Source organism: Trachurus japonicus, chromosome 5 (assembly GCF_045865225.1).
Source record: "Trachurus japonicus isolate A0001 chromosome 5, Traja_1.0".
Classification (NCBI taxonomy): domain Eukaryota; kingdom Metazoa; phylum Chordata; class Actinopteri; order Carangiformes; family Carangidae; genus Trachurus; species Trachurus japonicus.
In genome coordinates, this window is record NC_140911.1 from 4,716,537 (window position 1) to 4,734,206 (window position 17,670).

Sequence of the window (17,670 nt, forward strand, 5' to 3'; positions counted from 1 at the left end):
GGAAGAAGACGAAGACGAGGAGGGAGGAAGAGGAGACAGAGCGGTGCCCTCCTCTTATCAGATCAGCAGCAGGTTAGATCGACGATAAGCAAGAAATACAAACAAATATGGCGTATAATGTGCAGAGGATGAAAGAGAGAGTGCTAGACAGTGAGGCGACGAGCCGCCAGGAATGTGCCCGACAATGAATGAATGAATGAATGAATGGTGCAGTTGATGAGGGCAGCTAGCTCCTCTTCCTCCTCCTCCTTCTCCTCCTCCTCCTCCTCATCGTCGTCGTCATGGCAGCGTGAGACCAACGACATGTAGAGACGTCACAGTCATGAGAGTTTAGATGATGATGATTGATTATCACGCATGTAACTGCACAATTAACGATTTTTCTGATCATTTTATGCCACTTTTATAGTTTGAGACTGAACATAGTTCAATAATACACATAGTATACTGAAGGAGAGGGGGAAGGAGAATGGAGAATAGGAAGAAGAAGAGGAAGGAGAACGGAGAGGAAGAAGAATAGGAGGAAGAAGAATGGAGAAGGAAAAGAATTGGAAGAAGAGGATGAAGAAGGAGAAGAGGAAGGAGAACGGAGTGTAAGAAGAAGAGGAAGAAGAATAGGAGGAAGGAGACGAGGAAGAAGAATGGAGAAGAAAAAGAATTGGAAGAAGAGGAAGAAGAAGAGGAAGGAGAAGAGGAAGAAGAATGTAGAAGAAAAAGAAGTGGAAGAAGAGGATGAAGAAGGAGAAGAGGAAGAAGAATAGGAGGGAGAAGAGGAAGAAGAACGGAGAAGAAAAAGAAGTGGAAGAAGAGGATGAAGGAGAAGAGGAAGAAGAATAGGAAGAAGAGGAAAGAGAACGGAGAGGAAGAAGAATAGGAGGAAGGAGAAGAGGAAGAAGAATGGAGAAGAAAAAGAAGTGGAAGAAGAGGATGGAGAAGGAGAAGAGGAAGAAGAATAGGAGGAAGAAGAATGGAGAGGAAAAAGAATTGGAAGAAGAGGATGGAGGAGGAGAAGAGGAAGAATAATAGGAAGAAGAGGAGGGAGAACGGAGAGGAAGAAGAAGAGGAAGAAGAATGGTGAAGAAAAAGAATTGGAAGAAGAGGATGGAGGAGGAGGAAATGGAAAAGGAAGGAGGAAGATAAAGAAGAATAGGAGGAAGAAGAAGGTGCAGCAGGTTAGATCGACTCAGAGATGGACGACGACGATAAGCAAGAAATACAAACAAATATGGCGTATAATGTGCAAGAGGATGAAAGAGAGAGTGCTAGACAGTGAGGCGACGAGCCGCCAGGAATGTGCCCGACAATGAATGAATGAATGGTGCAGTTGATGAGGGCAGCTAGCTCCTCTTCCTCCTTCTCCTTCTCCTCCTCCTCCTCCTCCTCCTCCTCTTCCTCCTCCTCCTCATCGTCGTCGTCGTCATGGCAGCGTGAGACCAACGACATGTAGAGACGTCACAGTCATGAGAGTTTAGATGATGATGATTGATTATCACGCATGTAACTGCACAATTAACGATTTCTCTGATCATTTTATGCCACTTTTATAGTTTGAGACTGAACATAGTTCAATAATACACATACTGAAGGAGAGGGGGAAGGAGAATGGAGAAGAAAAAGAAGAGGAAGAAGAGGATGGAGAAGGAGAAAAAGAAAAATAGAAAGGAGAAGAGGAAGGAGAAGGAGAAGAAAAAGAATTGGAAGAAGAGGATGAAGAAGGAGAAGAGGAAGGAGAACGGAGAGGAAGAAGAAAAGGAAGGAGAAGGGAGAAGAAAAATAATTGGAAGAAGAGGATGAAGAAAAATAATTGGAAGAAGAGGATGAAGAAAAATAATTGGAAGAAGAGGATGAAGAAGGAGAAGAGGAAGGAGAAGAGGAAGAAGAATGGAGAAGAAAAAGAAGTGGAAGAAGAGGATGAAGAAGGAGAAGAGGAAGGAGAATAGGAGGGAGAAGAGGAAGAAGAATGGAGAAAAAAAAGAATTTGAAGAAGAGGATGAAGAAGGAGAAGAGGAAGAAGAATAGGAGGAAGAAGAATGGAGAGGAAGAAGAGGAGGGAGAACGGAGAGGAAGAAGAATAGGAGGAAGGAGAAGAGGAAGAAGAATGGTGAAGAAAAAGAATTGGAAGAAGAGGATGGAGGAGGAGGAAATGGAAAAGGAAGGAGGAAGAATAGGAGGAAGAAGAAGGTGCAGCAGGTTAGATCGACTATGGTTTAGTATACTAAAGATGAAGGGGAAGGAGAATTTGAAGAAGAGGATGAAGAAGGAGAAGAGGAAGGAGAAGAGGAGGAAGAATAGGAGGAAGGAGAAGAGGAAGAAGAATGGAGAAGAAAAAGAATTGGAAGAAGAGGAAGGAGAAGAAGAGGAAGAAGAATAGGAAGAAGAAGAATGGAGAACAAAAAGAATTGGAAGAAGAGGAAGGAGAAGAAGAGGAAGAAGAATAGGAAGAAGAAGAATGGAGAACAAAAAGAATTGGAAGAAGAGGATGGAGAAGAAATAGAAGAGGAAGAAGAATAGGAAGAAGAGGAAGGAGAACGGAGAGGAAGAAGAATAGGAGGAAGGAGAAGAGGAAGAAGAATGGAGAAGAAAAAGAATTGGAAGAAGAGGATGAAGAAGGAGAAGAGGAAGAAGAATAGGAGGAGGAGAAGAAGATAGGGAAGAATAGGAGGAAGAAGAAGGTGCGACGTGATGATGTCATTAAAAGAGGACCAGTCAAACCTCAAACAGTGATGAAATCTCACAATTCTGACAAAAGTTGGTTTCATCCAGATGTTTTTATACAGATGATGAAGTGAAACAGTTTGAACCTTTATTATAACGGCCATTTGTAAAACAATGAAAAGTTTCAAATCATAAAAAAAAAAATCTCTCATTGGTTGGTTGATGTGGTGAACACGGATCAGAGGAACTTAGTCCAGTTTCAACTGAAAACGTGGTTTAGGTTAAACTTCATTCATCCCAGAGGGGAAATTCATTTGTCACAGCAGCGTAATGTATAAAAGAGAAACAGGACATGATGAATAATACAGTAAATAAATATATACCATGAACTACATAAAATGTACACAATATAGAATGCATAATACATAAAATACTTTAAAATGCTGTGCTCTCTGCTTGCTGGATAAAAACAACAGGCTAAAGGATTTGACCAAAAAAGAAAAAGAAAATTCTGCTCGCCATCGGACCGTATGAGCACTGCTGTCATGCATCCGCGCTTCTGTGTGAACGCCAATAACGGAGAAAGAGTGCGGAGATGAATGAACAGAACGATATAGCGCTGGTCGAGCCAAAAGCCGAAAAATCTATTTGTGGCGGACGTAATTTATTTGTGGCGGGCCGCCACGAATAAATGAACGTATGGGAAACACTGAGTAAAATTATTACTTTTTCTCGTAATATTATGACCTTATTTCCATAAAACTAAGACTTTTTTCTCTCGTAAAATTGTGACTTTATTCTCATAATATTATGACTTCATTCCTGTAAAACTATAACCTTTTCTTGTAAAATTATGACTTTATTCTTGCAATATTATGACTTTTTTCTCACAATATTATGACTTTATTCCCGTAAAACTATGACTTTTTTTTCTCTTGTAAAACTATGACCTTTTCTTGTAATATTATGACTTTTTCTCTCGTAAAATTGTGACTTTATTCCTGTTCTCAGGTCAGCGACGACTTCACGGTGATCGGCCGCAGCCTGTTCAAGAAGGAGACCAACCTGCAGCTGTTCGTGGGGCTGAAGGTGGCGCTGTCCACGGGCGAGAGCGGCGTGATCGAGGGCGGCTTTGGGCAGAGCGGCAAGTTCAAGATACGGATACAAGGTGAGAACGAACGACGCCGACAACGATGTCCACTAGGGGCGGGAGGAAAAAATACATTCACATAAGTATCGCAATATTCCTCCATCCTTCCTTCCTTCCTTCCTTCCAACTTTCCTTCCCTCCCTTTGTCCTTACATCTTCTTCCTTCCTCTTTTGATCCAATTGACCTGATCTGTTCCCTCCCTCCATCTTTCTTTCCCTTTTCCCTTCCTTCTTTCCCTTCTTCCTTCCTTCTTCTTCCTTCCTTGAATGAATCTGTTCCCTCCCTTCATCTTTCTTTCCACAATCATTTTCCCTTTCCTTCCTTCCATCCTTCCTTCCTTCCTTTTTGACCCAATTAACCCAATCTGTTCCCTCCCTCCACTATCTTTCCTTCCTTTTCCCCTTCCTTCTTTCCTCCCATCTTTCCCTTTGTCCTTCCTTCCTTCCTTCCTTCCTTCCTTCCTGCCTTCCTTCCTTTTTGACCCAATTCCTCCCATCTTTCCCTTTGTCCTTCCTTCCTTCCTTCCCTTCATCCTTTCATCCTTACTTCTTCCTTCCTACCCAATTGACCCAATCTGTGCTCCTTCTATCTTTCCTTCATTTTTCCCTTCCTTCCTTCTTTCCCTTCATCCATCCTTCCTTCCTTTCTTGACCCCTTGACCCACTTTTTTAGATTTTCTTTTTTATTGTGCATTTGTTCGCCGAGTCCAGGTTTTGAAAAGGGTTTAAGTTCACTTTATAGTATAGAGTTAATGTTAATTTATAGGCTACTACAGTATTTGTGTGCAGATAAATGTTTTTTAAAAAAATGCAGACTAAAAATCGAGAAAATCTGCAATATCGTAGAATCGCAATTTCAATCGAATCGGCATCCCAAAAAATCGTAGAAGAATCGAATCGGGAGAAAGAAAAGCAGATGGTCCCAGCCTCTACTGTCCACACTGCTGCTGCTGCTGCTGCTGCTGCTGCTGCTGCTGCTGCTGCTGCTGCTGCTGCTGCTGCTGCTGCTGCTGCTGCTCGGGTCAAACTCATCTGGTGCCGTCTGACAGCCGACGGGTTTCCCTCTTCCATCAACACACACACAGACAGACAGACAGTTTTCAGTTTTCAGTTTTCAGGATGTGGTCGGAGAGAGCGAGCGGTGTGTTAGGCCCCGACATCCCGAGCCACATTCCCAGGATTCCTCTGGGGATGGCCCGAGTTCCGGTGGAAGTCTGTTCTCTGTTTATTTTACCTTCTGTTGCTCCAAACCCGCGGCTCCACACCGGGAGGGAAGAGAAAACAAAAACATTTAGAAAGAGAACCTCACCTACATCCTCCTACAACCTCCTCCTCCTCCTCCTCCTCCTCCTCCTCCTCCTCCTCCTCCTCCTCCTCCTCCTCACAGACGACCGACACACGAACACAAAACAGACCTTCAGTGGTTTTTTAGAGCTCAGACTCAAACCATGTTTCCATCCACACGTTTTTATTCACATTAAGCAACATCGAATTAAAAATGTCTTATAGAAACAGTAAAATTTGATTATATATCATGAATATCGATAAAAAAGTTCATGCGGTCGATCCTCGTCATCGGATTTTGCTCCGTATTCCAACTGTTCAAAGACACAGTAGGAGTGAATAAAGGACAGACTGGCTTCATGTGAAGTGTCACGACATCCCAGAAACAGTTTGAAGCGCTGACGTTCACAAACCACCTCTGTCAAGTGTCTATAGTGTTTAACTCATTGAGTGCCAACCACGTAATTTCTCGTTTTTCGTTCCCATGCGTTGAGTGCCAAAAACGAAAATTTTCGTTTTTTGCTTTTTTTTTAAATTATGAAAATAGACACTTTAATACACATTATATGTAAATTTGGGGACTCTACGACGAGGAGAACTGAAATAGATGACGATCAAAGTCACATGACAGCTCATGATCTGGAAGTTTTTATCATAACTCAGCTTCTGCAAACGGAGTTCTGCATGTGGATGCAGCAGCTGCTCCGCTGCTGCTCCGCTCTCACCCGCGAGGCTGCAGCAGCTGGGAGCTGAACCAGGAAGCTCTCAGCCCACTGTCCCGCCCGGTCTTCATCTGGAGAAACACCGTGTCCTCCCCAAAGTCCTCCCGCGGTAAAATCTGATGGTCTCTGGACCAAAGCAGACCGGCACCACCGACCCGTACCACAGACGGACCACGACCACCGGCGGGACCGGTGTTCGCGAGCCGCTGTGGCCGGCAGAGCCTCACGTTCCGCGGCGAGAGGCTGTGACACGGCACGGTGCGTCTGTGTTATTGTTGTTTAGTGGCGCCCCCCCCGCCCCCGATGGTGGTTTTGTGAATAGAACAACAATTGTTGTGTATATTTATCTTATACGAGCCCTTTGATCCAGAAATGCGAGTGTCTGAAGAGCGACAGACACAAACAGCGCACCTTTCATAAAAGACGCTCTATCTCCTTTTCTAGAAAAAAAGGAGGGATTTTGGTGAAACCCAGCCATGTTTAGCTTGACTTTTCTCAGGAACGGAGGCACGTAGAAACAAACGGTGTGGCCATTTGAAGGATAAAGTTAAACCTTTCAAATGAGCTACAGTATGTGTTGGTGGCAATAATATAGAATACACTATGGCTCTAAAATAAAAAGTCAAATATGGTCTAATTTGCCGGTACACTTGACTAAAACTTTGGAAAGGAGCGCGGCACTCAATGAGTTAACATGCGCTGCATCTGCATCAAAGCGGTGTGATGGGTATGTTGCATTATAATCACCAGCCTGTAGCCTAGAACTTGTGCAATAGTTACCAACTTAAAGGAATAGTTCACCAAAAAAATGAAATTATTGACTCCCCCTCATGCTGATGAATACTCTGGAGTAGTTTTTTATTCCTCAAAGGTCATCTGGAGACCCGGGAGGCCGGTTCCTAGTCCAACCAAAACTTTATATGAGAGTAATAGGGACCGACACAAAAACGTCCATAAAAATACACAACAACCATTTAATATTCCTCCACACTGCTCGTCCACTGCAATCCAAGTGTCCTGAAGGGAGATAGTCCAGAGTTCACTGGAAACTACCTCATTGAGGGAAGTCTGGTCACCTTTCAAATTCAATCCAGGACTGTTTAGGCTTTAAAGATGTCCTAAATGACGTTGTTTCCAGTGAACTCTGGACTATCTCCCTTCAGGACACTTGGATTGCAGTGGACGAGCAGTGTGGAGGAATATTAAATGGTTGTTGTGTATTTTTATGGACGTTTTTGTGTCGGTCCCTATTACTCTCATATAAAGTTTTGGTTGGACTAGGAACCGGCCTCCCGGGTCTCCAGATGACCTTTGAGGAATAAAAAACTACTCCAGAGTATTCATCAGCATGAGGGAGGACTGGAGGGATTTTGCCAACTGTGGTTTTTCCTTATTAGACACTTTGTTGTTCTGTGTTTTCAGCAGCATGACGTCCATTATTTGAGTTGTCAAGGCGACAGTGATGAGCCAGGTTGGGGCGAACCATCCTGGTCTGGAGGAGACTGAAAACTTCAGGGTTTTTTTTTTAGGTTAATGAAATTGAAAAGCCTTCTGAATATAAAATTCAGTTTATGAACTTTCAACTTATTTGACCGACGCCTCTCTCAGGCTCGTTGCTGTGTTTTATTTGTTTGTTTAGTTTTTTCTCAGGATTCCTCGACGGTTTTGACACCATTTTATCTGGTTTCTCTGTAAAATTCCTCCAAAGTGAAAGCTCTTCGTACCGTCGTCGGTGTCTAACGGGGGGTGGGGGGGGTTTCTTCTCCTTCATGTGGGTTTTGATAAGAGTCGGTGACGGTGACTCACTGACAGACGCCAGCATCATAAACTTCCCTGTGATTCGTCACCACGACAACAACAACAAGTGGCCTGTGTTTGTTTCTCCAACAAATAAAACCTTCTGCTTTGCTTTATTTCAAACATGTATGAGTAACACAAGACAGTGACCTGAGAAACAAACTAAACCAATGAGAACAGTCATCAGCTGATGCTTCATCCTCCTCCTTTTCAGACATGTTTTTTACAAAAAAAAAATGAAAATGAAACACCACAGTCCAAAACCCAAAGATATTAAAATCATTATCACATGATGTGACAATGAAAAGCAGAGGACTCTCACATTAAGATGCTATAAATGGAGAATTTTTGCTCGTATACACAGTTGCCCATAAAGTTGGAATAATTTTGTTTTCAGACACATTCCTCCTTTTTTTAAATTCTCAACTCAACTCAACTTTATTTATAGAGCACTTTAAAAACAGCCACAGCTGGAACCAAAGTACTGTACATGAATAAAAACAGAACGTTAAGACATAATAACATAAAAACAATAGATAACACTTTATAATAAACACTATTAAGCATTAGTTAAGCATTAATAAATACTGAATTCTTCATTATAACACATGAATACTCATTAGTATGTAGTTTATAAACACAGTTAGTGCTTATCAATGATGAGTAAAACATTTTTTAACAGTGTTTATAGGTTTAGGTTTATTTATTTAGCAAACATTTATATTCAATGGTGCGCAGAGGGAACAAAGCCAATTGGCTTGTACATAAGTTCCATCCCTTATAACAAATTACAACAAGACAAATTTCTATGGCTAACAAATAAACATAGGGGGGGAAAAGGAGATAAAGTGCAACATAATCAATGTCATATGAGCAAAATGAACAAAAATGAGAAAAAATGGAGAGATAAAGGACAAAGTGATCAGTAACAAATAGAGACAATACAAATAAGGTACAAAAAATTCATTAATTTAAATCATAAAAAGACAGAGTAAGGATGTGGGATATAGAGCGGGAAATTCTAGAGAAGTTGAGACGTATTTTTAGCTGCTTTTTAAAAAGTGGATATAAACTACATACTAATGAGTATTCATGTGTTATAAATGATGAATTCAGTATTTAAAGCTTAACTAATGCTTAATAGTGTGTACTTATAAGTGTTACCAAACAGTAAAACAATAGTCTTATGCTCGGTTGAAAGCCAAGGAATAAGTTTTAAGACGAGTTTTAAAAATGGACAGTGGACTTATTCCTCATTCCTCATCATGAGTCCCAGTTACCGGTTTAAGATAAACACTTTATCTGTCAATAACAAATCACATTGTCACAATCATTTCATTACAAGAGGTCAAATAATATTTAATAAACCGAGTAATAAATAGCAGCAGATGAATATTCAGTCAGTCGGGTCCTGGCTGACTCTTCAGTGACTAATATTAGCGTCAGAGGGAACTCAACAGCCCGTGAACATGAATGAACCGTGACCGACCGAACAGGATTCACCCACATCGAGTGTGTAACAGTTTCTGTGTGTTTATCATCATCATCACTGCTGTTTATCTGCTGCGGGTCACTGCAGACTCTGGTTTAATCCTGGTGTCACGTTTCCACATCCTCTTATATCATCTGGATTCTTAACTCCCGTGTAAGTTTAATGTTTTTTATAATAATAAATCAGATGTGAGGTGAGGTGTTTTTCCTGTTGAAAAGTTGACGGCGTTTTCCTTTTGTGTCGCTCGTACACACGAACACAAAACATTGGACTCCAGGTGTGTACGAGTGTGTTTTGTGGTGGCGAGGCCAGCAGACGTTTTACAAGCTGATGGTAGATAAGGAGATAGAGAGAGATTTCTGGCTGCAGCGCTGCAAACATAACAACCCTCACATTGGCAGAACGATAACAAGAAGAATCCTGGCGCCGCGGCTACGTGAGCTGACTGAACTGAACCCAGACGGATCACATCGCTCCTTACTCAGCTTCCGCGTGCGTAACGACCACACAAACAAGCAGCAAAGTTTCTGTCCTGCAAACACACATGATATGATGGATGGATGAAGGATTTCATAGTGCACGCATGAACCAGAGCGAGGCCTCGAGTCGGTTCAGCAGCAGCACCGAGTCTCTGAGACCCGATTTTAGGTTTTCTTAGTACGATTATTGTCAGAGAAATAATCACAATCATGATTATTATGCATTAATTAGTTTCACAACACAATGAATCAAATAAAGTTGCATTAGTAATTATTATATACACAAAATATTTTTGTTGTGCTATACTGTAGCCACCACTGTTGTTAGCTTTTGTTTGAGATAAAGAAATGACCATTGAATCCTTCTACTGCACATTCACCACGCTATGAGATAATAATAACACAACGTTACCACACAGAGTTGCTTTAGAGGGAAATACAGAGACTGTTGATGAAAAACTGTCCCTGAAGGCAACGTGCATCAGCGGTTTTGCATGAATTTCCCTCTAAAACAACTCTGTGTGGTAACGTTGTGTTATTATCTCATAGCGTGGTGAATGTGCAGCTCACAACTTGTCCACCAGAGCGTTGTGGAGTTGTTGGATTGTGTATTTGATGAGTTTGATGAGGGAAACCAAGAAATCCCATAATGAGCCTCCGTAGCGTAGCTCTGAGCAGCTCACGGCTCTGCTCCGCCGTTCTAAAAAATAGCTTGCACCGACAATTAAAGGTAACGAACCTACTGCTAAGACTATACACTGCAAAAACTCAAAATCTTTCCAAGAATATTTGTCTTATTTCTTGTCAAAATGTCTAATTTCTAGTCAAAACTAAACTCTTTCCACTTTAAATAAGACTCATCACCTAAAAATGAACTTGTTTTTAGATAATTTCCACTTGTTTCAAACTAATTCTCACTTGAAATAAGTAGAAAAATCTGCCAGTGAAAACAGGTTTTTTGTGTTTGTAATAAGAAAGAAAAACTTGCTCCACTATCAGATTTTTCTACTTATTTCAAGTGAAAATAGGCTTGAAATAAGTGAAAAGTGTCTGGAAACAAGCTACTTTTTATGTATAACTATGTATGTATATGTATAAATATACTTATTTTAGGTATAATGAGATTTGTTTTGACTAGAAATAAGACAAATATTCTTGGTAAGATTTTGAGTTCTTGCAGTGTAGGGATTATGGCAATGGGCCAATTTGCCAAAATGTTGAACTATCCCTTTAAGGCAAAAATAATAAGGAAAAAACCTTTTTTTCTTCTCGAGATTCAATTGACTGACTTTTTCCCGGGATTCCCCCCCAAAAAACAAGTCTCGTGGAGCAAAACTATTGAGCACCACAACGCTACCGACTGAAATCATCTGTTTCTATCATGTTTCTTTATTTCTCTTGTGCTTCATCCTGACTCTCTCTCTCTGTCTCTCTGTCTCTCCTCCTGCAGACGGCCTCCTCCCAGAGACCAAGCAGCTGCTCTCCTCCTCCTCCAAGAAGAAGGGGAAGGGAGGAGGTAAAGGAGGAGCAGGAGGAGGAGAAGAGGAGCAGCAGCCCAGAGCGGACGGCGCTCCGCAGCCAGTCAACATCCACCTGCATTTTAAACGCTACGTCTTCGACCCCCAGAAGAAGATGGTGCAGTCCTGACCTAAACTCTGGACTGGAAGAGGAGGAGGAGGAGGAGGAGGAGGAGGAGGAAGAGGAGGAGGAGGAGGAGGAGGAGGAGGAGGAGGAGGAGGAGGAGGAGGAGAAAGAGGAGGAGGAGCAGAAGGAGGAGGACGGTCGGTCACTGACGGAGGAATGCTGAACCCATGAGACTCTGATTATTATTTTTTTATCTCCACATAGAGACGGACCTAATCCAGTTTTCTTCTCCTCCTCCTTCTGGTTTCTCTCTTTGTTGATAAAGTCTGAATCGGTTCCTTTAGATTTAGATTTAAACTCTTTTTCTGGATGTTTCTCACTTCATCCGAACATAAACGGCCCATAAATAAACTCATTATTATGGCTTTAAGTTACAAACGGTGAATTAACCACTGATCCACAGCGAATAAAGACAAATCTATGGTGAAACTAACCGACTGTTTTCTGTGATGATGACGGGTTTTATATACATGTGTACAATCATGTTCTTCCTGTATGAAATCCAGGTTTCAGTATTGTAGCTTTGCACTAGATTGATTGATTGATTGATTTATTTAAGTGTCGTGCACATCACTGTACCAGCTCACATGGGCTGACGACACACTAGACGATATAAATACAGACATTCACAGATGGTTAACAAGTCTACTCATGAATATGCAACAATAGACTCATGCTACAAAAACTTCAGCGTTAACAGGCGATTTATCAAAATATACAAAACAATAATACTAAGTAGTCTTATGTAGGATATAATGTGCACTCAGACATCCAGAATAAAATCCTGCAAAAAGTAAAACGTAAAAGTAAAAGTAACTTCTGAAACAAAGATGCTTTTACTCCTCTGGATTGTATGTTTATTAGATTAAATATGAAGTATTATTACCATAATTAAGTTTATTAGTGTCTGATGCCATTTCATTACACACAGTTTTACAATTGCATTCAATGATTCCTCTAATAATCAATAACTCAACTAAATAACTAAATCAACTGTGATTATTTTTTGACCATAAAATTATTGTTTAAGTTATTTTTTTAAATCCAGATATTCTCTTGACATGTGAAGATTTGCTGCTTTTCTTCGTGTCGACTTTAAAGTCAGTTTGATGTTTTCACACAAAGGAAGTGGAGGAAGTCGGGATCTGAAACGAGAGGAAAAAGGGGAGTACAAAATAAAACAGGAAGAAGTGCATGACGAGACTGGACATGAGTGACTTCACTAAACTTAAAAACATAAAGAACCAAACATAAAAATTAACCAAGACGTGACATAACATGATATGAACACGATTAACACATTCGACGAGACATAACATTTATCCCCCGACCTTGTTGTTCCCTGCTTCTTTTTACACCAAGTACATCTCTTCAAATGTAAATAGAAATTCCACTTTCAAAATTTTCTCCATGCTTATTCTCCAGGCTATTTTTCCTTCCTTATCATGTTTTCTTTCAGAAAAGTTGAAAGAAATCCAGAAAATCTACATTAAGGTTTTTATTTTACTTCAATTTGTCTCTTTTGTCGGTAAATTTCTCCTAAATTCACCAAAAGTTAGTCTCCTGAACAATGATCTGGGCTCCAAAAACTCTTTTCCTCTGTATCTGCAACAAAGCATAAAAGTAAAATTGACAATAACAATCTATATAATTTTACAGTCCAAGTCTTTAAAGGCCGTTTTCTCAGAAAGAGTTTTTCAGACTCAGACTCTGAGCTAGAAATCTCCACTTCAGCAGCACTTACAGACACCAAACCTTCCACTTTGATCCCTTTCTATATTCTGAAGGTTTTTACAGAGGGGATTGTTGATATATCATTCACAGCCTCATTATACAACATTTTATTACTAAAAACATGGAGAAATTTGATTTTTTTTTTTTAGGGCTGGTGACAGTATTTTCTCATTTACAGAGTTATAAAAAGAGATATCCACAATCCTCCTCTGGAAAAACTTCTGACTCTAATATGTCAACAAAATACAACAAGAATTTTGAAAGTAGCTTTATCCATTGTTCAGATTTCTGTTCTGGAAATGTATGCAAATTAGTGCATATTTAATTAGATATTGCCTAATTTACATATCTAAACATAATAGTTGACAAAACTTGTAATACAAAAAATATTTGTCTTAATGTGAGTGATAAACTTGGGAAGTTTCATGGTGATATCTGTTGGTTTAAATTTTTTACCCTATTCACCTGCAGTGTCCCCAAAAACAATCAAACATTTGACATAAAAAACAAACCAAAGAAACAGATGAAGTGTTTATTTAATAATGAAATAATGACGAGTTATGAACTTTGACTTGTCACATCCCAGAACTCTTGTTTGCAGAATGAACCGTCTGTGTGTAACACAACTGTGAAAACATTGACTCTGCAGCCTGTTTGACTCTCTACGCTCCACTCCCATGTATCTATAATGACTGATTCCTGCACATTACAACGTGTGTGTGTGTGTGTGTGTGTGTGTGTGTGTGTGTAGCCTGAGCATGTCCAATGCTGCGCTCTCTGTGGCTGTTTGTTCTGCTGTATTCGCTCTAATGGAAACATTTCACCTTATCGTTTCCTTAAGTCAGTTTTCCCGATGTCACGCTCGGCGTCAGGCCTGTTGGATACGTACACACAGTCCGTCCGTAACTAATACGCATGAGACGTGAACCTACTACTGTAGCACGGAGTTCAGTCCTGCAGCTACACACACTGAGACGCACAACAGCTACAACACAACACAATACAGGGATCCAGTTACAGGAGCAGAGGAGCTCTAGATGTGTTTTTATTAAGACTAATATCATGTACAGCGCCGCGGAGAATCAGGATTCCTCAACATTTTCTTCACTTAAATGTATTTCTAATGCGGCTATTGACATGAAATGTTCACCAGATGTCGGTAACAACCACAGCGATCCACACATACAAAGAAATCAGAGCTTTTCCACATTGTGTCACGTTACAACACAAACTTACATGTGTTTTATTGGGATTTTATGTGACAGACAGAAGTAGAGACTCATTATGACATGGAAGGAAAATCTGAAAAGTGTGTCATTGTGCATACTTATTCTATTGCTATATATAGCTTCTATTGAAATTTGAAGAGAAATTGTTTGAAAATGTTCTATTAAAAACAAGATTAAGGACATACATGTATATGCAGATCTAACTTTGTTTCTGAACTATATGTTACATCACGTTTACTAGGAGGAATACAAGGGAGTAATGGTCATGTTAAGGACCTGAAAAAAACACATGGCGATATTTGAATTTTTAGGGCTGGTGACAGTATTTTCTCATTTACAGAGTGATAAAGAGAGATATCCAGAATCCTCCTCTGTAAAAACTTCTGACTCTAGTATATGTCAACAAAATAAAACAAGAATTTTGAAAGTGGCTTTTATCCATTGTTCAGATTTCGGTTCTGGAAATGTATGCAAATTAGCGCATATGTAATGAGATATTGCCTCATTTACATATTCAAACATACAATTTGACAAAACGTGTAATAAATAAAAAATATTTGTCTTAATGTAAGTGATAAACTTGGGAAGTTTCATGGTGATATCTGTTAGTTAAAAATTTGACCCTATTCACCTGTGGTGTCTCCCCAGGCTTCCTATCCATCTTGGACGCCATCTTGAAAATAACACCTTTCTAGTGGTCAAACTTTGGTAAACTTTTAGTATGTTATTAAGGACATCTAATACTATAAAAAACAGCTGAGAAACCTTTTGTCAGAATTTTTTTGGGGTCAAGTCATATTTGCACCTGACTATACAGAGAAGTCAAAGATCTTTAGTTGCTGAGATTTGTTCTTCCTCTGGCCATTGAGGTTGGTCGATTTAAAACTATTGTGAAATGTGTGAGTTAGATGAAGTAGAAAGTGGCCCTGTTTGTTTTCTTATTTCTTTGATTGATTGATTGATTGATTGATTGATTGATTGATTGATTGATTGATTGATTGATTGATTGATTGATTGATTGCCTTTATTGTCATTGAAAGAATTCAACATTTACGTTGCTGCCCCGCTGTGGTACCATACAACATATAGAAAACAAGATAAATATAAAACATGAAACATGAAACACATAAAAACATCACATGAGACAAGATAAGTATAAAAACATGAGCATATTGCACATTCGAAAAAAAAGTGTTTCATGTTTAACTTCATGTCTTTTGGAGATCATTTCATCTTCCACCTGATGAACTGTTCACATTAACACACATTTAGGACCAGAGGGGGGACAAACCTTTACATGATGACTCTGTATAATGACTTCAGACAAAGCAGGGTCAGGAGAACTAAGGATCATCATAATGAATGAATGAAATAAATGTTCTCATTGTGTCATACTCAGCCTGCATGGGTTCACAAGACACTAAATAATCACAAAGACCAGGAGAAGAGTGTCATCAACACTTCAGACAGAGAACAAAATAAAACTTAGCAGCTGTCACACAGGAGTTGGAGTCATAAACCATTACCAACTAATAATCAATGTTCCCTCTAATTTTCAAAACTCCTGAGCATTCAACTCCCCTGATGAGCTGCTTGAGCGACTCTGAGCGACAGCTTAAGCGAACACACAGTACTTCCATCTCTCCAACTCCAAGTATCAATACAATTGGCTATTACTATAATGATTAATAACAGATTATTTTGACAACATTACCTAGGCTACTCCATATCTAGGTCAGTTACAGTTAATGATAACAAAATACTATATTGTTTTGGCAAAATAGATTTTGCATTTATTGCCATATGAACAATATGAAAAAACTAACTAACATCAAGTTGGTGTCATCAACTCTTGGCACAGAAGCATTCTTGATATGAACAGTAATAATAATTCTCAAACAAAAACTTAAATCGTAGTTGCACTACAGACCACGGATAAGGTCATAAATTTCACAGTTCGAAGCCACATTAGGGAGAAATGAACAGTAAACTAGTCGGGGATATTTGAGTGTGCAACTTTTTTTGTCTTCTGGGCAAAGAGGTGCGGAGCAGTGTGCAATTGCACAGTAAAACACCTTAGACGGAACAGTGCTAATAATAATACCGAGCTTCAAAGTAGTTGACAGGAAATAACTACAGTATATATTACTAAGAAATCAAAGTAAATACTAAGCAAACAAACGATCTTCTCTTCTTTTGAGCCGAGGTGAGAACACAGTCCCAGCTGCAGTCCCATGGCCTCGCTGTCTGTCTGTCCCTCTCCTCCTTCAGCCCCGAAAGCCGATTAATTCACTCCAACCAAACCCACTCTACTCACCTAAGCTCAGAGGAGACTGCACCACTGTCTCCTTCACACACACACAACGGGATTACCATGCGTGTTAAAACGTGGCGCGGGAGAGAGGGAAACACACACACACACACACACATTCACTCCTGCGTCTGTGTTAATGAGAAGCGAGAGGATCTTTAAGAAGAAGAGGAAGAAGATCCAGAGGTGCTGCACAGTGTTTAAACTGAGACTTCACGCTTTTTATTTATTTAGTTCATCAGTTGTTCTGGTTGTTGCTGCAGGTCCCAGACTTCAGACTCTTCAACTGATTCAACACTTAATAATGCAGAGTTTTCCAGCACATTCCTCTGCCTTTTCAACATTTCAACTGCTTTTACACTGCAAAAACTCAAAATCTTACCAAGAATATTTGTCTTATTTCTAGTCAAAACAAATTTCATTCTACTTAAAATAAAAAATAAAATTAAAAATTAAAAATTAAAAAAGCAGCTTGTTTTTAGACACTTTTTACTTCTTTCAAGCAGATTTTCACTTGAAATAAGTAGAAAAATCTGACAGTGGAGCAAGTTTTTCTTTCTTATTACAAGCACAAAAACCCTGCTTTCACTGGCAGATTTTTCTACTTATTTCAAGTGAAAATTAGTTTGAAACAAGAGAAAATGATCTAAAAACAAGTTAATTTTTAGGTGATGAGTCTTATTCTAAGTGGAAAGAGTTTAGTTTTGACTAGAAATGAGACATTTTGACAAGAAATAAGACAAATATTCTTGGAAAGATTTTGAGTTTTTGCAGTGTAGACCTTTATTAACCCTTTTTTTTTTTACACTTATCTAAAACAGTTCAGGTGTTTTTCCACCATGTCATGTAATTCAGCCTCCTGCTCACATCTTCTCTTCATGTTTCCAAGCTATCATAATTTCTGAATATATTTGCGTAGACTTCAGCTTTTCAATTTCTTCATACTGTAATCTTCAACAATTCAAGTCAGGAAGGAAGGAAGGATGAAGGGAAAGAAGGAAGGAAGGAAGGAAGGAAGGATAAAGGGATAGAAAGAAGGAAGGAAGGACAAGGGAAAGAAGGAAGGAAGGAAGGAAGGAAGGAAGGAAGGAAGGATAAAGGGATAGAAGGAAGGGAGGAAGGACGAAGGGAAAGAAGGAAGGAAGGAATGATAAAGGGATAAAAGGAAGGGAG

The 17,670-nt window shown here is 39.6% G+C and overlaps 1 protein-coding gene across 1 annotated transcript in view; it reads left to right on the top strand.

The window, feature by feature from the left end:
* eefsec (eukaryotic elongation factor, selenocysteine-tRNA-specific) overlaps nt 1-11,267 on the top strand; it is a 31,698-nt gene extending 20,431 nt beyond the window's left edge. Inside the window, exons 7-8 of the mRNA XM_085775724.1 lie at nt 3,667-3,823; nt 11,030-11,267. Coding sequence (XP_085631850.1) covers nt 3,667-3,823; nt 11,030-11,226 — 354 coding nt within the window. The 3' untranslated portion in view covers nt 11,227-11,267. The remainder of the gene's footprint in view (nt 1-3,666; nt 3,824-11,029) is intronic.
* Nucleotides 11,268-17,670: the final 6,403 nt, after the last annotated feature.